This window comes from Leptinotarsa decemlineata, unplaced genomic scaffold (genome assembly GCF_025532065.1).
Source record: "Leptinotarsa decemlineata unplaced genomic scaffold, Ldec_3_MD MMD2_P_RNA_scaffold_9, whole genome shotgun sequence".
NCBI classification, from domain to species: domain Eukaryota; kingdom Metazoa; phylum Arthropoda; class Insecta; order Coleoptera; family Chrysomelidae; genus Leptinotarsa; species Leptinotarsa decemlineata.
Genome location: NW_027412536.1, coordinates 1,759,985 through 1,782,822, shown reverse-complemented (window position 1 = coordinate 1,782,822; position 22,838 = coordinate 1,759,985). Strand labels below are relative to the sequence as shown.

The 22,838-nt window shown below is 33.9% G+C and overlaps 1 protein-coding gene across 1 annotated transcript in view; it reads right to left on the bottom strand.

The window, feature by feature from the left end:
- Positions 1–8,978, bottom strand: part of LOC111510748 (prostaglandin reductase 1) — an 83,500-nt gene extending 74,522 nt beyond the window's left edge. Inside the window, exon 1 of the mRNA XM_074170387.1 lies at positions 8,742–8,978. Within this exon, the coding sequence (XP_074026488.1) occupies positions 8,742–8,847 (106 nt within the window). The 5' untranslated portion in view covers positions 8,848–8,978. The remainder of the gene's footprint in view (positions 1–8,741) is intronic.
- Positions 8,979–22,838: the final 13,860 nt, after the last annotated feature.

Below are 22,838 nucleotides of genomic sequence, written 5' to 3'. Positions count from 1 at the left end.
TATCACCCCCAAGCTAATCCTACTGAAAGGTACAATCGGACTCTAAAGAAGATGTTAGCAGTTTACGTCTCTGATAATCATCGCAAGTGGGACAACAGTCTATCAAAAGTGGCCTGCGCCACCCGAACCGCAATTCATGAGACAACTGGCAATACGCCGTATTTCATAAACTTTGGGAGAAACATGGTACTTCATGGTAGTGAATTCGATAAGAAGAAACTGAAGGAAAAATTATATCTTGAAGATAATGGCATTCCAGAAGGTACGACTAGGGAAGACGATTTCAAAAACCTATTTGCAGATGTCAGGAAACGCTTAGATAGGGCTGCAGATAAAAATATGAAAAATTATAACTTACGCCGGCGACCAGAACAGCTTTTACCCCACCAATTAGTTTGGAGAAAGAATTTTGTACTCTCGGATGCGTCCAAATATTATACCAGTAAACTTGCTCCAAAATTTGTGGGACCTTTTTTAGTTAGAAAGAAAGTTTCCCCTTGGACGTACGAGTTGGAAGACTCCAACGGAATCTTCAAGGGGGTTTGGAACATTAAGGATTTGAAGCCAGCTAGCGCTAGTGAAAATTTACCCGAGTAAATTTTCTTGAAGTAAGGGGGAATTTGTAACATTTTTTTTATTGAATTTGAATGCTAATAATACTTGTTTGTTATTCCCTGTAAAGTTTATTTTCTTAACTCATTTTCGTGCCTTTATATTTTCCAATTCGGTAGGGCCATCTGGAAACGAGTAATTGTCCTTCCAAATCGTTGATAGCAATTGACCGTACCCTCATTAGGTACGTTCTAGGTTTCCTGCTTTTAATCATATGTGACACCTAGGTGTGGGTGATCGCACTTGCAGGAAAATAGTACTGCAGGAATCGTGAATGAATGATATTCATTTCGCGAAGTTTTCTCAGGAGAGTGTTGTAATTCGATGGAACTGTGAGAGGGAGGCGAAAATCATCTATTTTTGGAGTGTGTTTCAAAATGAACGACAGGCAGGTCTAACGGTTGAGGGAGTGCAACAATTTTTATTGTTACCCACGTTGGGGATTCTACTTCTGATATCAAAATAGTGATTGAAGTGCCTCTTTGATTTTGGTCATTGATGTAGTTATTGTTGAGGACTATCACGAGCCGTTTAAGGGATTTATTTGACCGGAGCCGGTAAGCCACACCAAAACGTTTTTTTCTATTCGTAACCTTCATTCGCTTTCTCTTTTTTCATCCAGTTCAATTTCAATTGCTGCTACTATAAAAAAAACTACAAAGGTGGGAAAATTCCAGTTACACCTATTGGGACGGATTTCTCAAAGTGTTCACATCACTAGAAGGGAAGTTGAGAATTTTCTCCATTCTTTTTAAACGATCCATTGTGAGTTGGAGGTGTTATTTGGGACAAAAAAAATAATAAACCAACGCCCAGGAATTTCGCTGGTCTACTTTTTTTTCCTCTTTGGAAGAAACAAAAAAAACCCTTCTGAGAAGGTAAGAATAGTACAGTATTTCACTACATTATTTTTCCCAGTTCCACATATGAAATAAAAATTATCAAGTTCTTTTATTTTATTTCAATTTTCTATTTATAGAAAAAAATAATAAAGTTTTTTTTAATTTTTGCTAATTGAATTATACCAAGTAAATGTTTTCAGAATTTAGTTGACCTTGAAATTTCTACAGTACGAATCAAATACACATTTTTGTTCAAACTTCTTGAGTTAGCTCTACATGATTTATATAGTGAACATTTGATTATTTATAATATAAAGTTGTGGGTATTCGATTTTTTTTGAGATTCATTGCAAGATCAGCTAAGTGTACAATTTAATTTATTGATTTTTATTATAAATTTCACTCAATAATGACTTGTATAATTCGCTAAATAATATTTACAAAATATTTTTCGATATTTGATCAAGTTGCATATGGGGTGATACAGATATTTCTTGTTGTTTTTGATTTAATTATTATTGGGAAACATTTTGGGGATTTCATATTTGAATTCACTTACAGGGTGGGAATTCAATATAAGGAAAATATGTTAATATTTTTCGTTCTTACTTGCGTTCGATTTTTTTTTCAAACAATCACTGGTTTTATAATTGAATAATTTGTTCTTGTTTTGTTAACACAGAAGGGATTTTAAGAAAGTATGTAAGAAGAACAAGGATAATATTTTTTTTTAATTTCTCAGTTTGGACTAGGGCACTTTAGGGTTTTATTGAGTAAATCATACAGAGTGATTAATATAGGGCAATTTTTGGGTTTTACACAAGGAATAAGGAACTCTCAATTAATTATAATTTCAATTATAATTTGTTTACGTTAAGAGGGTTACATTGAAACGGGACTCAGTATTTTGACTAGTTCTCTGAAAATTCAAAAAAGGAGTCAGTTCCTGATCATCTTTTTTTCTTTTCAAGGGTTTTTTTTTTGGTTGGCTTGGGATTTGATCTACACGATTTGATATAACCTTGAGCCATTCCTACCGGAAACGGAGTCAGCGTCTTATGCCCCAGCACGCAAGTACCTAGATAAGAGGGTTAAGAATTTTTTTTTGTGATCTAGTGAAATACTTATTAAGATCCATTTATCAACTATACCACTAATTATTTCATGGAAAGCGGAAATTACGTATTTATCATTATTTTATTTTTCCTGCGCCTGAGTTTAAGCTTAAGCTTTGGGTTAGAGTGGGGTTTGATTCCATGGTTATTCAATCGACAATTTCCGCTACATATCCAAAATATATTTTTTAATGTTTATTTTGTTTAGGACCTGGTGATTAAATAGGCCTTATTGTTACTATTTTTATATCCGTTGTTCACTAGGTGAATATTTTTTTTGTACTATAAGAATACAATATATTCTGCAGTGTCATCAGCTTTTTTTTTTATAAATATATATATAAGATTCTACCTTTCATGATTTGTCGGGACTTATAACCATCTTTTATTCTGGGCAATCAAATCATGTGGCGCCCTTGAACATCTTTTATGGACCACCCCGTCTTCACTGTGCTAGTGGCATTTGTCCAGAATAATAATAATATACTGACATAGGGGAAGATATTTGTTTGTTTTTGTCATTTTTTTTTTGTTTGTTATTTATTTTTGAACTTATCTTGAAGCGGGAATTTAGAGCGCTACAAGATTACCAAAGGACTACCAATTCACTTTGCAGATTCGTTTATCATGTTACATCCATTACCGACATGAGGTGCTTACATCAGCTGCGTCATCATAACAAAAAGCGATGTCCTGTTAGCTTACAAAGAGAATGTTATTATTGTAAAAAAATATTCAAAATATTGTGGTTTATGATCATTATTTTAGGTGTGTAGATGTGGGAAACGTATCAGCCATGTCTATGATATTAACTCTAATAGTCGTTCTTCGATACTTTCCATCGATTTCAATCCATCCATTCGATTGGATTCCGATTCAGAATACAGTTTAGCTTTGCTCAGTTTCCATTTGTGCAACAGTATACCGAACATTGAAGAAGCCATGAAATTCTATTATTACGAAATTGACGACAAAACTAAATAAAAAAGTATTGATATCCCTTTTGGATCTTATGGAATTGGTGATATTGCCTAAAATGTACAAGGAAAATCCCCAAGAATTTTTCCATCTCAAACCGGACATTCACACGCATAAAAACGAAATATTTTGTTTGAAACACTCGATTGATTTTCAACCCGCAAATAGCTTGGCTAACATTTTGGAGTTTTTGTCTACTCTTCTCAAGCACAACTTGCATTACACATCCGATCTACCTGCAGATATATACATAGATAGCAACATTATGTTTGGAGCCTTCTACAACGACACATCGTCTTATATGATATAATAATTTGCCGTTGATGTTGATCAATCCATCTACCCATTTCTCATACGAATCAAATAAACATTACATTGCGAGTGCTTGACCAGCATTCTAGGCGCATTGATTTCAGAAACGAAGAAATGATAATTCGTTTGGAATTGAAGCGATAGTATGGTGTTAATTATCTATAAGAATAACTCATCACCAAACCCTACGTCGTCTTCACCAAGACCTTTAACAACTGTCAAAGGGCAATGCATTATTTTTGGAATCTCTGGGTTATCATGTTGTCTAATTGAGTGTTCAACATTTTCCGAAAACCACAAAACCACAAATCCATACAAAATGTAGAATGGCGGACCTACTACCCGTATGTGAAATCTTTCTGCAACAATGATGTCACTGAAATCAGCATTAATAAATCCGATTCCTGTGATGCTTTGTACGACAGCTTGCTATTCATCAGCGGAAAAGTTGAGAGGATTGAAGGAGATGGTCGGGTGACCTTCGTAAAACAATGCTGGTCCTTTCATGTTTCAATCTGCCAGCTATGAGGAGAATAGTAAAGAATTAGAAGCAGTTCGTGAAATTGGAATTGTTAGTACTGTCAGAGGCTTTCTCACCTACACCGATGAAGATATCAAGCAAAGATGGAAATATCTCGAGAGCCTAGGCATCATTCAAACTGCATTTTCAACGTTCAACATGCTCATAACAATTAGACATTTCTAGAAAATTTCCAATGATTATCACTGTGTTTCCTACGGAAAACACGTCATCCGATTAGTACGAGCTGGAGATGATAGCAACTGTTTCAAAATAGATGAGATTTCTGGCACAGTAACGTTAAAGACGGAACTTAAGCTGAACATTGAAAAGATTGAACTCAAAGTTAAACGAATATTTCCTCATGGTCAAATTAAATTGCAAGTTTTGAAAGCTCTCTAAGCTGACACTCCTATTCTCATACTGTTCAGAAAATGGGAACTCCATATAATGCCATACAATGAAATATTGGCCGTCGAGACTTCCTAGTTTCTCGAAAGTCCTCGCTATGTGATTGTATCTTTTCAAAGAAATGGTGATTACACTAAAGTCAATAATGATCCAACAATATTATTCGATAATTTAAATATCATCAATATCACAATGACTCTAAACGGTGAGAACTATCCCAAAGAAAGTATGCATCTGAATTTTGCAAAAATTAATTTTTTGCCAGCCTATTTCAACTAAACACAATTCGGTCTCAGCTACAAAATGACTAATCAACATAACCCTCTTATCAATACCGCCGACTTCACAGAAATATCTTTCTTATCGATTATTCCAGAAGGGACGAAAGCATCAAAAGTTCCAGTGTTGATGTAAAACTTAAAATCGAAGCATCTGAAGGATTTTCCCATAATACAAAAGCCTATTGCATCATTGTGCAGGACACTGTCATTGAACACCTCCCACTCAGCGAAATTGTTAAAAAATGGAACTAATTTATAGTTTTTTATCAGTTGAAAGTTGCACATCATGAGACTAGCATTGTTGCTATACAAATATTTGTTGTTGAGCAACAATTCCATCCCGAAGAGATATCCATCAAGACGGTAATCAATGTAATGATTTCCTGTTCATGCCGCCAAAACCATTCTCCTCCTTGTACAGAGACGATAGAAAAGGCGTTGTCTATGTGGAAAAAACAGTCATGGTTTGAAATATCATTCAGGCTTCGTGGAATATTATTTACTAGACAATATTCTCAAAGAAAATCTTTATAAAGTCAACATCATTTATATGCGTGGTCATCAGAAAAAAGTCTTTCTGGATGACAGACTACGCCTATTCAATGAATACACAGCAGTTGTGAATTTGGAAGACATTGAAGATGCATGGTGGACGAAATTCGAGAAAAAACGTACTTTTCTGTATGCATCATTCCAAAGGAAGTCCGTTCAACCGCAGTCTTAATAATGTTGATATTTTATATAAAGTGTTCATTTTCCGACGAATCGTAAAGATCCGACACTTCGTTAATTCATATATTGATCACCATCATGATGTATTCCCTCGTCGATGATAGTGACACAATTCACTGAATGACAACCGGAAAACTCCATGCCTTTTCTCATAATAATGAATACATACACTCTGTATCTATATGCATATATATTTCTCAATGACATAATACACGTGCGATCAATGTGAATCTTTCCGTGAATCTTTCTGTTATGTTCACATACATCTGAGATTTTTTAGTCTTGGTAATCTCCTGATGATGATATCTGACCAAACGCGCGTCAAGAGACCATAAATGACAAATGGTAGACGGCCATTGTTTTTTCTCGAGTCAAATCGATGATCAAGTCGAGAACCGATTCAAGAACCAATTCGAGGGCCAAACCAAAGACTAAATCGAGGACCAATTTGAGGACCAATTCGAAGACCAATTCGAGGACCAAATCGAGGACTCAGGCACACAGCTGAACTTTTAACCTTAATTTCTGTGCCGCATCTCCAAGCGAAAACCACCCCCAAGGGTTGCTCTTCGCGGGATCTCTCTTTTTGGCTTCCTCCCGGCCATCCACCTAGCCATCGACCTGATCTTCGACAGTTTATTCCCGCCGTTTGAGGCCGAATCGCTATAGTATACCTACTAATTGCAATATGATTGCGCCTTAAACTTTTCATCTAACCTGAAATATTTCACCTTGTTGAAGTATCTGTATTTCTTTTGAAAATGTATTTATTCGCTATCGCTAACTTTTCTGCAAAGTTCATTTTGCTTTCTCTCCCAATGGTGGAGTATTTTCAATTTTTTCGTTTATTGTTGTTGTAGATGGTTCAGAAATGTTTGTTATTCTTTTACTTATTTTCACCTTTCATTCGAAGAAAACATCGATTTTTCCACTCATGAGTAATTGTTTATTTATTAGCCCAAAATTGGATTGTTAATTCACATATTGGTATATGAGTCACAATTCAACATGGCATACCTGAAAGCAACTTCAAAATGTTTTCAATGACATTTTCAGGTTAACTATTCCACTGTACTTACTTTCGGGTTAACTATTCCACTGTACTTACCTTTGATTTGCAAAGCCAATATTGTTGAGTAGCGTTTATTTGAACGATATCATATCAAAACTAGACAAGTGACATAATATTTACATAGTCAGAGTGCTATTCTATTAAAATATAATTGAGAGATCTAATTGTATAAAAAAAATGCTGAATTTTTGACAGCATGTTGTTTTTAGTTCAATCATTTGCAGGTTGGGATCTGCTTTTTATTTTTTAATTTAACTTTTAGAGGTTATTTTAATTTATTATGTGATAAGCGTTTAAGAAGATTTCAACTATGGGTTTGGTAGGGAAAACTCAATTGGCCTCTTCTTTTTCGTGAACAGTAAATGGATATTTTACCTCACAATCACGTGAAAAACTTTCAACTTTACAACCTAAGCAGCTTCAATAAGGTGGGTGGATCGAACGAGTTTTGCGTTAACCAGTCGAGTGTTTTTAAAACATAAATATATTTTTTTCTGTTTCCAACACTCGACTACTTTTTCATCCAAACTTCATTTGAAAATCGATATACATAAACAAAAAAGTTATTAAAGTTATTTAGGAATGGTGCTTTTGTAAAAGTAATTATTTGTTGAGTTTCACTTGTCATTGAATTATGATTAACTCCTGTATGCGCAAATTCCTTTGAAACTAAATATACAATTTTATTAAATACTAGTTGTTGCCCACGATTTGGTTCGCGTGGACTTCACTTTTTCGGTCTTCCCAGATTTTTTAACATCATAATGTTCTTTTGTACTTGCACGACTTTGGTTTAAAAGAAAATCGATATACAAATTGGGTGACAAAACAATCTGTTGAAAACCGATACAACAAATAAAATAAAGTCATAAATCGAAATGGTTATTGTTTGGAATAGATTCTTGAATCCAACCAACCAGATACTTCATAGTATTGTACAGCTTCTCGGTTGTAGCAAAGCCTAAACAGAATATACTTGAAATTACTTTTTTTCACACCAAAACTCTGCCTTCTACCGCTAAACATTCGAACGGATAGCTAATCTGTGTGAAAATAGTCATCAGTAGCAATCGATTCCTGTTGACGCCAAAACGAGTCAAACGTGTGTCGAATGATTTCATGTTAGCCCCATATAGCCCCACGGCCGGCACCGGAGGAAGGTGGGTTCTCCCTCCCGGGTGCGTTTGGTTTTGGACCAGTTGCTCGGATAAGTGGTGGCGCAACTCATCAAAGGCTTAAGGTGTTAGGTGGCCATGTATATTATTATATATTATTAATATTATGATTGATAGAAATGCAATATATCAAAGAAATTCAAAAAACCTTATATTGGTGGATAGAGAATCAACAAACTTCTCAAATGATGTATCATATGCACCTACCGTTTGCATATGCACTGGATATGCGTTGGATAGAAAGGAATAATCCACAATTCGATGTTTCCATGAGATTGTGTCAGAAATAATTACAGTCGAAAACTGGTATTACCATTATTTTATATTAGCTTGTTACAATTTGTTTTTTCACGAATTAGGTTTTGGTATTCACATTTTATTCATTGTATCAATTTAATTCCTTTTCATATTAATTTTTTGTGTAATTTACCAATTTAGCCAATTACATCGGTACTGCAATTTATAATTTATTTATTTCCTCACCCTTTGGTTTTAAAGATTTCAACTGAACATAAAGTTCATAAAATTCATCGTTAGTTACGCTACTGTGCAAAGAGGTTATGTTTGTAAACACTGGAAAGAAAATTATTTTACACGATCCGTTTTCTATACAATCACATGTTTATTTTAGGTTTCAAAATATATTATTCTTATTCGTATTCAACGATACTATAAATAATCAATTTCTTACCTCCATCTTTGATAGGCGGCAATTCTTCTTCAATAATTTTCAGATCTCCTGATTTGGGAAATCCGTCAAATTGTTTTTCGAATATGTAGACTTTTGCTTTAACCATTTTCGGAACTGTATCCAATTGCTACAACATGCAAACTGAGAAAACACTACTATTTTATCAAATATATGGAACTGAATCGTATCGGATTGTTTACTTTATATTTACAATGAGTCCATGAACATTATCAGACTTAAATGAAACCAGTGGTGTAGGTAGTGTATCTTAAAAAACGTTTTGAATAAGTTATCATTTTGTGAGTAATTTTTTTTATAATTTTGTTACATGTTTGTAAAATATTATTTATTCAATAAGAGAGAGAATTTATTGAGTAAAGAAGAAGGTTTTACTTCAGCGTGAATTAAACATTTCCATATATATATATATATATAGTCCTTCTGTTAAGAGAATAACTAATTATTTGAAGTTTATAGAAGGAATTAATATGTTATATGGTACTAGCGGTGACATTCAAATTCTCTTTTCCAAAAACAAAATAGAGGATGAGTAATAGGTATTATCATTCTGGAGGGTATTCAAATCCTCACTCAATCAGTTATTATTTCGACTACGAATACTACGAATGAGGGTTTTTTGAATAAGTGACAGACAATTGTTAATTAACCTCTCAACTGGTAAAAGTAACATAAATACTTTTTATTTTGGGGTCAGAAGAGCCATTTATTATCTTCACGTCTAAACTTGGTGTTAGTAGTCGTTTAACTGATCTATATATACTTTTCAGTGATTTCTAATAATTAAAATAATGCGAATTTTAAAATTCTTATCTATTTCTGTTTAAAATCTGTTTTTCCGTTAATCAGCTGTCGCCCCCATACGAACAACAACTCTCAGAAGTTGAGAAACTTGTGTAAGCTAAGAACTAACAAAGTCTTACCTTTTAACGTGTGATTCCTGACACAGTTTCCTAAATGAAAATTTTGAAAACTGGTCATTTATAAACTCTCCGCTTGGTCAACAACTATACATATAATATGGAGGGATGGTAGCCGATATGTGGAAAGGTGATTCGAGCCCGACATCCTCACGATCGATTTTTACTACGTATCGTCCAAACCAAGCTAGGAATTGCACGTTAGAAGATTTCGTTTATCCTTAGCCCACACGGGTTTTGACTTCTGATGATTGTCGTTAGTAAATTGACGATAGCTGCTTGGCAGAAAAAATATTTTTTTAAGAAATATTGTCTTCAACATTTTTTTTTTCAATTTTATCGAATGACCACCATTTTCTATCCATGTCTCAACAGTAATATATAAGCATGCAACCATCAGATCAGCATCATCCGGATTCAGAGATATGTAGGTTATGAATCTACTGTTGAATAAATACTCTGTTTACAAAAATAAGGTATATGAAATATATCTTCTGAAGTTTTTTCTTGATTGTGACCAGCAACACATTTTTCACGAACCGGGATTATAATTATAATGATAATAATGATGTGCAGAATATGGGGTCTCAGCCTATATCCATCGACATAATGCGGCCCTAAGAGTGATTCATCACATCTACGGCATTTTTACGATATTGACGAGACATTGGTATTGCCTACGCTCCGCGAATATTGAATCTGTTTTGGGGAATGAGAAGTGCCGAGTTCATTGAAATCTTGATAATATACTGAATGATAGGTAAAAATTTCACTTATATAGAACACTGTCATCCTCACTGGTAGACACCGATGTTTCGACGTAAGACACTTACCTTAAGGCTCTTCAGTACATTATAACATTATAAGAAAAAATCACACAATTCAATTGTAAATTTCGATTTTTATGTCACGGAATAAGTTATGTCATCGATGACATCGTAATGACATCCATTCACTCATTTGATTAAATCCCAGCCAAAGTCGTTTAGGCCGTCTTCGTATATTTCATGATGAACAATGTCATGTTGGATACTAAAAAACATACGAGTCGATTGCTGAACATTTTTGGTTTCCACGAAAGAGGCAATTCGTCAAATGTTACATTGAACATTGCGTTATTTGTGCTGTGAAACAGACAAGGACTATACCCTCACAGGGATTTGTGCATCCGGTCAAAATTCCTAAAGAACTATTTCATTCGTTGCATTTGGACTGTTTGGGTACATTACTCGTGTTAACGGAGGCCTCAAGCATATTTTTGTAATTGTAGATGCGTTCACCAAGTATTGCATCCTCACACCCATGAATCACTACTGCCTAGTACCCCGTGAAAAGCTACAACACGTTTTATCTGCACTACCTATAAGGTAGTATAGAATTTGACAAATGATTGGGTACGAAAATAAGAAAGTTGGCACTGGTATTATCACCAAAGCAGCCAAGAAGCAGCTTTTACCATGGCCTACACAACGTTGACCTGAAAAAGATTTTAGAGTTTTTGGAGTCAGATAGTGGCTCAGAGGCAAATGGTGGTAGATGCTGGTCCCACCCGTCATCGTCCGATGATATATCATCGCAACGGCTCAGGCAGCGGTAAGTTGCTTCCGCTCCTAGGGTCAAAATACTCCGGAGGGAAAATAGCTCCCCAATCGGATCTCCGGGTGTGGGCTGATTCGAGAGCATCATCCTGGCAGTCAACATGGGTCTTCCTAACATCAGTCCACAGGGAAATATCATGATAACTGCACTTGCTAAGAGGCCCACTAGCAACTTCACAATCGATGTCTGCAACATCAGAGGACTCAACTCAGATCTGAACTTAGTACACCAACATCGGAAAACAAATAGTCCTCATATTCTTGCACTCACAGAAACCAAAGTCAGTGCTTCAACAAACCTTGTCAATTTTCTGTATCCCGGCAATGATTTCCACTCCCGATTCAGACGTAACTTTGGAATATCAAGGTCCCGAAGCTGATGCTTTTCAATAAGCAGCGGACTTACTCAGATTATAAATGATCCGAACAAGATTCCTTACCGTGATGGAAAATATGCTAGTCTTCTGGATCTATATTCAACAACCTATCCAGAAATTTACACAGTCACGGTAAGGTTTCCATTGAGATCTTCTGATTACAAACTGATTTCAGTGTTGAGTGGATTGTCAATGAATGATGGGGAACAATCTAAGCCGTACAAATTTTGGAATTACAGATCTGCTGAATGGAAGGATCTTCAAGACTATTTCCGAAATATCCTCTGAATAGATGTTTATTTCAGCTCTAAAGATCCATCTATTTATGCTTCTGAAGTCACGGAAGTTATTCTATCATCCATGGTTGCATATATTCCTTTTTCAAAGAAAACCTCGGTTCAACAAAAATTGCGCCTCCAAAAACCTCGCGTGTCGGCAGTGGCTCAAAAATCACACTGCCGAAAACTGAAATAGGTTTGTTAATGCTCGTAACTGCTGCAAACTCAGGATAAATGATAACAAAAAACTTCACAATCAGAGAATTAGGGATAAACTGCTTGCCAATCTCAACGGGTCTAGATCCTTCTGGTCGGTAGCTAAAACTGTTAATCAAAACTTCACAAAATCCACAATTCCACCACTAATACAACCGGATAGTTCGATTGCAATAACAGCCCTAGAAAAAGCAAATCTACAAACTGAATAATTTGCGCCCCAATCCAGTTGATTTTCTGGGAAAGGTACTACCCACTATTTCCACACTAGAATCCACAATGCCGATAATTACTTTTCGACAACGTCTAGTCAGGAGAATTCTGAAACAGCTCAATATCAACAAGGCGTCTGGTCTTGATGAAGTGCCCATCATCGTATTTGAATAGTGCGCAAATGAACTCGCACCAATATTCTGTCTTACAAGAAAGGGGTTTTTTCTTCTTGTTGGATGATTGCTCGAATTCATTCTTTTCCCAAAAAGGGCAATAAAAATCTTTTAAATAACTACAGACCAGCCGCTTTGCTATCAGTGATAAAATCATGGAGAAAACCATAAATCACCATATCCTTAAATATTTTGAAGGCTTCAACATCTTGAGTGATCAATATGGTTTTCGGAAACAAAGATCAACAGGCGACCTTCTATCGTATGTCATCCATACTTGGAATAACGCAATCGAGAAACATGTCGAGAAACAGTCAATAACTGTAGCGCTTGATATTTTTGAGGCCTTTGACCGTGTGTCTTTGCTGGCCAATCTTCGAAGTTATGGCTTGTCGGATCATTTTTGTGTATTGTTTGTCAGCGTCCTGAAAGAAAGTTCCCTGCATGTGGCCGTCGACGGATATCTCTCGAATACTTTTACTTTCATCACTTTTACTTTCCCCAGTGATGTATATTGTTCTTTTGTATATTAACTAATCATTGGAAAAAACCAAGAATCCAATATATTGCTTTGTTGACGACAGCACACTTGCTTTTCATTCCATTTGGATTCCAGGGCATCGGTGACGGATGCACATCTTCACCGACAGCACGAAATTGCATATCTTTATGAGAATATAGAAGTAATTTCGAATGGGGGTGAAAATAACCAGGTTCAATTCAATGCCACGAAATCCCAAGCATCGATTTTCTCCAAAAAGATAAATGTCTCCGAACCAGATATAATACTGTCAGGTTGAACAATTCCACTTTCTGCTTCGATAAGTTTGTTGGAAGTTTGAAATGGACACCAATATGTCTTGGCACAATCATGTCGCTGGAATTATAAAAGCCGCTTGGAACACAGTCCGAACCAGAAAACTGTACACACCTCAGCAACTTTTGATGCTTTATGGAGCTCAGATCAGACATTCTTTGGAGTATTGTTCTCTGTCATGAAATACTGTAGAATCTTTAAAAATGTTGATATTTATAAGGTTTGCTCTGAACTGGAGAAAATGAATTTACATAGAATATACTATACTAAAAATATAGATAAAAAACTGAAAATACTCAATGAATCTATCTTAACAGTAATTGATCGTCATGCCCCAATGTGGTTAGTAAAATTAACAAAAGCACCTTCTCCATGGTTGAACGATAATCTCAGAGAATTAATGAACCTCAGAGACAAAGCCAAACTGACATACAAGCAAACTAAATCAGAGGACAATTTTCGTCATTATAAAAATCTACGAATTATTATCAGCACTTATATCACTATAAATCATGAAAAAAGTTTATTTCAACCATGTTTGTGCCAATAAAGACCAGAAGCAACTATGAAAAGAGCTGAGAAACCTGAATGTTACAAGCAGAAAACCTTACGTTGTAATCCCAAAAAATTTTAATCAATCAGATCAACTCCCATTTTGTAAACAGTGTCCCAAATTTCAATAATGACAACAAAGAACTTATTGAATTTTATAATAACAACTTATTCCCGAATCTGAACGGAAATAATTTTGAATTTTACCTTGTATCTGAAGAAGATGTTGAAGATGCAGTAAATTGCTTGAAAACTAATACAACTGGGGTAGATTGTATTAATATGACAATGATAAATATATGCTTTCGGATAATAAAGAATGCTTTTTTACATATAGTCAATAGCTGTATTCTTGAACATTTTTTCCCAACTCATTGGAAAATCGCGTATGTTATACCTGTCCCGAAGACAGCTGATATTTTAGACTACAAAGATCTCAGACCCATAAGTATATTACCCACCATGTCTAAGTTATTATTGAAACTCATTTTGAACGAACAAATCAGGGAATATATAAGTAACTTTAATCTAATGCCTCTCTTTCAGTCGAGTTTTAGGCCTCTACATAGCTGTACAACAGCTTTGCTTGAAATAACGGATGACATATTGGCAGCAACAGATACAGAAGACATCTCGTTATTGATCTTACTGGACTACAGTGAAACATTCGACTCATTGAATCCAGAAATAATTATATCTATGCTCAATTATATTGGCTTCTCTGAAACAGCCGTTAAGATGATGCAAGAATACTTCACAAATAGACATCAAATGGTGAAAGTCGAAGGCGAACTATCTGAATCGGTGAGATTAATGCGCGGTGTTCCGCAAGGATCTATACTTGGGCCTTTGCTTTTCAGTTTATATACCTCAAATATACTGACTAAGATCAATCTTTGTAAGTATCATGCTTACGCTGATGATACCCAACTTTATGTATCGCTTAAACCAAAATTGCTGAATGAAGCTGTTGCTGACATCAATACTGAACTTCAAAACATTTATGATTCTTCTGTGAAATACGAACTGCAACTCAATCCTAATAAAACGCAGGTTCTTATGTTTGATCCCAAGTTATTATGCTGGAGGTATTTACCTCAAGTAAATATTTCTCTGAATGGTGTAACTCTAAATATAGTATCGGAGGCAACAAATCTTGGCTTGAACTTAAGATTAATTTACCCTCACCGAGCATACCTAAATACTCGGACAAAAACCAATTTATGCCAGACCCTCATCCTTTCACAGTTCACCTACTTTCTTATTATTGCATATGCAGGAAATTTTCTGTGAAGATTCCTGCACTGACGCCTGTCGGATATAATCCAACGCCCTTCGTGCTATTAGCCAGGGGATTAGTTGTTTTCTGATAGGCGTCAGTCCATTCAACCTACTGTGTAGGTATATTCGAGACTGGCTTGAACGTTTGAAGTTCATTTCTTTAGAAGGTGAACATTATTCACCTGTATATTTTCCCTGTTTGGATAGTCTAGATTTATGTAGGATACAAAAAGTCCAAAATTCCTGTTTACGCTACATCTATGGCATCCGTAAGTTCCAGCATATTTGTCATAAGCTTTCTCAGTCGCAATGGCTGTCAATGAAGAATCGTTTCTTACTACAATCTCTAACGTTATTTCTCGATATAATCATCAACAAATCACCTCAGCATCTTTATGATAAAGCTCGATTTCTTGAAAATGAACGTGAAGTGAATATCCGATACAAAAATACAATAACTGTCCTCCACCACAGCACAGCACTGTTTGAGAGATCGTTCAGTTTTTCTATCTACACTCATTACAATAGTCTTCTCACACACCTAAAAAAATTGAAACTGCCACTTTTCAAGCTGCAGGCTTGTAACAGGCTGTAACTGCATGAAAAACAACTATCGTGCAACTAAAGTCTCGCATAAAATGCAAAAATTCAAGTTATTCTGTAAGCATTATGAATTACCCCTCTTTTATTCCTTTCATTTTTTTCTCTCTCTTACTACATAGGTACTATAATTTTTTGTACATTATATGTTCGATGAATACTTTTAAGATTTGTATATTGTAAAGGAGTTGAATGGAAGAGCAGGAATCGGCGTGTTGCTCTTTTGAATTCCGCTTCGGGATTTTACCAAACCCATTGTATTTTCCTTTGTGTACTTTCTTTTTTACCTTGATAAATAAAAGACATTATTATTATCATTATTATTATTATCTATGGAGCTGCGCCCCTAAGCATACCCTGAAGCTACTGGATTCCAGCCAGAAAAGAGCCATCCGCCTGATTGGAGACTTGGATGTCACTTGCAATCTTGATAGACTGGAACATCGAAGAAAGGCACACTTGATTCCACCAAGAGCGGTGCATATCTTCTGTGGCTACTCATCGTTTTTAGGTTCAACTCAGTACACTTCGAACTTCATTGTTCAACAACCCTTTCATTTGGAGAACTGTGTTTATGTGGAGAACGTTAATGAATTTAATCTCCAGCGATTCAAATCTAATGTGAATCACTACAGGATTTTCCTGTAGTGCTTGTGTTATGTCCTTAAAAAAAAATTGTCACTGTCCCGTAGTGGTAGTGTCGAAAGAGATAAATCTTCTGTTTCTGTTTATATTTAGCTCTACTCCGCTAGTGATAGAGTCCGATAAAGGCTGAGGTCTTTACACGTTTTAAATAAAATTCGTTTTTAGTCTCCACTCCACTTGTGATAGAGCCAGGTAAAGGCTGAGGTCTCTTCATGTTTTCAATAACATTTGTTGTTGGTCTCTTGTCTAGTGATAGAGCCATGTGAAGGCTGAGAACTTTACATTTTTTAAATAAAATACGGTTTTGGTGTCTACTCCGCTAGTGATAGAGCCAGGTGAAGGCTGAGGTCTTTACATGTTTTAAATAAAATTCGTTTGGTCTCCACAGTATGCATGCATCTGTGCATTGAGCCCGCATATATTTTGTCTCTCTTAAGGGTCAGTAAATGTAAAATCTACTCTCTTAGTGGATTAAAAACTATTTCCAAATTAATTATCAATTAATTTTAATTTCATTCTCATGAAAAATAAGGCACTGAAATACTTTCTTGAAGAATAATTTTCATAAAGACTGACAAAATCGTATAACATTGAGTAGCCCACAAATGTTTTCGTTATTTGTTATCAACAGGAATATCAAAAGAATAATTAGTTAATTAATTTTCTAATGATGGTGGCAATTATATTGAAACATTTTTATTGATATTTATAATTAAAGATCTTCAATAATACATTGCAATAACTATTTAAGATTCTCACATGAGAGATTTCCATACGGTCACAGAGAGGTTCGATCATTTTCAAAACCAATAAAGAAAAACTATACCATTGATTTCAGCTGGAAATTTCAATGTAAATTTTGCAAAAGTTTGATCAATGCCATTAATTACGTTTCTCTAAGGAGAATTTCAATTGGAAATCAACAACAATCTAAGAAAACCTATTACCAGATAAAGAACAACAATGGATGCTGTATTTATTAGATATCTTATTTTTTTTTATTTTTTTGAATAATCAATTTATTTTTATGTTTGGATATCTTGATAATATTATGTTCAATACTTTTGTAACATACTTCAGTTATCATCGACCTATTGTCACAGTAATACCGTCAGAGGCAATACCGAATATAATCATTATCGAAGTCACTGATTGAACAAATTTGTTTGTTATTAGAAAATTCAAATCAAACTTATACAGAGTGAGTCAACAAGATTTCCTCGATCCATTGCTATCAAGAAAACAATTTTTCGAATTGCTCATTTTTTTTCGCAGTCACATACTGGGTGATTCAGCCAAGCGTGGCAACCAAAGTTATATTGCTTTTATGGAACATCCAGTATATGAATAGTCATTCGATTTCATATTTTTTTATCTCTCTAAGAAATTTGTTTTCGAATTTCAATTGCGGCATTGACGCAATGGAAAAATCTATTTTGCAGATAAATATTTTTTTGATTCACCACCCGCATGTCTGCAGCAATTAGGTGGATTTTTTGAAGAATAGTTAGTCAATATCACTATAATAATTTCGGGAATCTCAACTTTCGGATACATTATATACATAATTTAACTTTCTCAAATGGAACTTCCTATATTTTTTCATTTGTATGAAATGTTTCAACATTCCACTACCTTTTTTATCAGAGGTATACTATACGAAAAACAGATGTTTCACAAATTGTACCCAGTTTCATTAATTGTTGTAACCACCAAAAATTCATTTATTTACGTTCAATCACTCAATTTTTTTTTCAATATTAACAATAACGCCTAAATGTTTTATTGAATAGAGGAGTCCAAAAATGTTCAAAATGACAACCATTTTTTGCAACATAGTCTTTTTTTAATCGAATTCTCTACATGTTCCAGCATATCCTCAGGGATTTTCCCAAAAGCTCTAGTGATTTTTCGTTTCATGTCTTCTATAGATGTTGGAGGAGTTTGGTAGTTAATACATTTGATATACCCCTATTAATAACGATTTATCGTTATAAAAATTGAGGTTCGCCTTTTGTTCCCAACTATTTCATATTTTTGTCCATACCGTTCATTAACTGTTGAACCTTATTAGTTGTAAACAATAAAGACATTTATTATTATTATAAAAAAATCCATTTTGGTCTGGTCAGGTTATCTGGGTGGCCACGCCAAAGGCCCACCCCTACCTATCTATTTTTGATTGAAACGATCGTTGAGGTATTACCGTACCGCAGTTTTAAAATGTGGTGGTGCACCATCTTCTGGTAGCCACATTCTAAGCCTTGTTCCATATGGAACCCCGTCCAATAAATTCGAAAACTCATGCTGATGAAATCTTACTACTTTCCTTCCAATGAGAAACCCATCCAAAAATACAAACCGATAACTCTTCTCCGAGAATTCCATCCCAAATATTCAATGACCAACGCTGTTGATGGTTCAGGCAATGAACAAAATGGGGACTTTCCGTTGCATAATAATGCATGTTATGCCGGTTCATAGTTCTATTTATATGAAACGTCGCTTCATCAGAAAATAACATGAAATTGAAAAAATATTTTTCCTGATTGATCTTTTCTAAGCCCCTTCGGCAAAATAAAACATGTTTTTCAAAATCTCTTCCTGTGGTAAGGATAAAATTTGCTTGCTCGTATCATTCGAGACACGCTGGTTTGAGAAAATCCTAATTCTCTTCTCAGGTCTTAGGTACTCAACAAGGTGAAAAGAAATTTGTTACAGGGCAGACACGTTCGAACTTTTCGAGATTGACATTACCAGTTCTTTCACATCTTGCATTTCATTAGTTCCGACTTCCATTGTCTAATATGATATAAACTGATTTGAAATCCCTGAAAGAATCTATGAAAATTAAAAAGATTAGCCATCACTTGAATACGATTATGGATACTAACAATTGAAACGTCATGAAGTAGGTAACTTTGCTTGGAATCTTTCAATTTTTAATGAAGAAAAGAGAAATGAAACTTTCTATGTTTTTTACCACTTTTATTTGTAACTAACGTTACTGCAGTTTCGTCCTATACGGACATTTTCAAACTTATATTTTTATTGTATATTGTATAAGTTATATTGTATATTATATTGTATGTATGTATATATATATATATATATATATATATATATATATATATATATATATATATATATATATATATATATATATATATATATATATATATATATATATATATATATATATATATATATATATATATATATATATATACCGCCAGCTATCAAAGTGAGGACACAGTTCAGTCCTAACCAAGTGAGAACCGGGTAAAGGAGTTGACTGGGAATGTTCTAACTTTCAACCTAGCCGCGGCCTCTGTTTTCCAATAGAAAAATGAAAAAAATACTCGTAAAAATCTGAATAGAAAATTATTTATTTTTCTTCAATATACATCTAAAGAGTGAGGACTGTACTATTCTCCTAGTGAAGTGAGGTTTTCAAAGATCCTAACAATGTGAGGACATATATACACGTACTAATTCATAATAAAGGCAAAGTGAGGTCCATTGAACGTTGCCGAGTTTTTCACATGTGAAACAGATGGATGCAAGGTGGATAAGAGATAAATGTATATTAGCGAAGATTCATGAAAGTTTGATTGTTGCGTCCTGGAAACTACTGCGTAATTTAAGTTGGTTTTGATCAAAATAAACTAAAAAATACATGTTGTTCATGTTTTGAGTATTTCAGTTTCACAAATACATTTTTCAGGATGGACAGAAAAACATAAATCTTGGTGAAAAATAATAACGAGGTTTTGGACCGGTTGTGGATTCCAAAATATGAAAGTACCAAGGGACTTGGCAGGAATGAGATCAATAGTCTAGTTCGAAAAGGCACTGAAACAAATTACGAAAGTCATAAACAAATTAGTTAAAAAAAATTGATGTTAGTTTTTTTCTGAATATTTCGAATAGTACTCTAAATTTTTGAATTTAAAAAAAAGATCAAAAAAGATCATCAAATATGCTAAAAAAAAGTTTCGACTCTCGGAGCAGTACTTCTCTTATTTATAATTTTTACAGAGCCCTGAAACTAGAGCCAAAAACGGGTAGCCTGGCTTCCGCCCGCGGGGCAACAAATTGAGGAATGAAAAAATTCATGTAGCTAGCAGAGTCCAATAGGACTCTGGTCCTATGGACTCTGCATGGTCCTATGGACCATGGCCACGTGTGGCCATTTCTATTTGAATATGGCGGTACTATGACGTCAAACAACTCGATATAAAGAGAAACTAACGACGAAATTTTCTCAGTTTTTGAATAAAAGTCAACAATTGAAATTTTTCACTTATCAACGAACTCTTTAGGGACTTTTGTTATATGCCAATTTTCACTTCATTGATCTCAAAAATCTAAATAAGAAGTGGTATTTTCTGAACTTCGACATCGAAGTGTACCTGTTTTACTACAAAAAATGATACTGTGCTGTTCATTCATCTGTACCGGTGAAAAGTGTAATTTTTATGAAGCTATTATCCCATAATGAGAGCTTTGACACTTTCACTTTTTCACTGGCAGAGAAAAATAAACAGATTACTATCTGCGACACCTTTTTGTAGTATAAGAGAGTCATTTCGAAGTCGAAGTTCACAAAATACTAATTTATACTTAGATTTTCGAGATAATTGATATAAACAATGGCGTTTGAACAAAATTGATAAAAAGTACGTGGGTGAATCAAAAACTTCAATTTTTAAACTTTAAACAAATTTTAAAACCGAACAGCGTTCGGTTTTGTTGTTTACAGTTCGTATCATTGAATAGGAGGAAATTTAATGAAAAAAAATTCCGACTCCCGAAACGGTATCTCCATTATTTATAATTTCAATTTAACGCTGAAAATAGCTGTCCGCGCGCCATTTTTAGGTTGCGCACATGAACTTGAGAATACTTTTTTGAGGTACTTAAAGTAAATAGAAAAATTTTAAAAATTAATGATATAATCTAAACACCATAGAGATCTGATTCCTGTTGGAATTTTTCATTAAAGTAAATTTTTCAATAATTTAGACAATTGTTAATGCAGCTGAAAAAGCAAATGCGCCACTGGAATCAATGAAGTCGCCCCGGAGCGCCAATTAATTTTTATTGTTGTTTTTATTTTATTTTTATCGTTGTTTTAATAAAATTGTTAATTAACAAAATTTTCTAAAACTTCCTTCATCGTTCAAAGTGAAATAAATATTTAAATAATTACCGTGAAATTATTTCGCCTCTTGGAGCCCTTCTTAGATACATACAAAAGAAGATTGCATGATAAAACTCCTGAAAATTTTAATACTTTGTTTATAATAATTTTTAAAAGTAAATAAAAACACAATAATGTTATGAACATTTTTTTTCCTTATTTATCATTATTCAATCGTTCTTATATCGATAATAGTATATTATGCAACGATCATGTAATGATTGTTATTAAGACACGAGCATTAACCGGGATACGAAACGAGCCGAAGGCGAGTTTTGTATGGTATATGCGAGTGTATTAATAACCTATTTTTTCTAAACCCGATAAATAATGAAAAACTATAAATATTATATTTGTATTGAACACATTTACAGTAATTAACTCATATTTAAAAAAAAACAGAAACTTAATGGTATTGTCATGGATATATGAAAACTATAAAGATTCTAATTATATTTATATTGAATATAACAACTCTAATTAATCTGATCTTTCAAAAATATTGGAGTCGATGGTATTCCTTCTATATTGCTGTTTTCAGACATTTTGATAATATAGGTAGGTAATATGAAAACTGATTTTGACAAATAAAGCAATTAGTTACTTAGGTTAGAATCTAGGACAAACAAAGGAACAGGATTCTTGATTGAAAAATTATGGGTTTCTATTGGTTGATAATCTGTATCGTTATGAAAAATATGTATCATAATGGATATCATTATGAAACGGATTATGGTCATATAAGTGTATTGTTAGAGTACGGGTGTAGCAAAAAGACATCTATAAACTGAAACAAATAATTTGTTTATAAATCTTTCATAATTTCAATATTTTTCTTTCTTTTTCTATTTCAATATTTAAAAAAAAATTCAACTTTATAGAAAACGTGTCAATTATGATTTGAAAAAAAAATTCTTAATGATGATATTAATTGTTTTTAATCGTTTTTTTATATGTCTACTGTTCAAATTATTAGTAGAGACATTTTTTCTTTTCTAAAATGATAATTAACAGTTTTCTACAAAATAAAAAAAAATCCATTAACAATTTTATTGTTTATTCACTCAATAATTTGTTATGAACAAATTCGCAACAACCAAGAGCATAAAAATATCGAAGAAATTTTTTTTCCATTATTTATTCAATTTTGAAAATACACGTGCTGCATAAGTTGCACCAGCAAATCCATTTGTTGAATTTAAT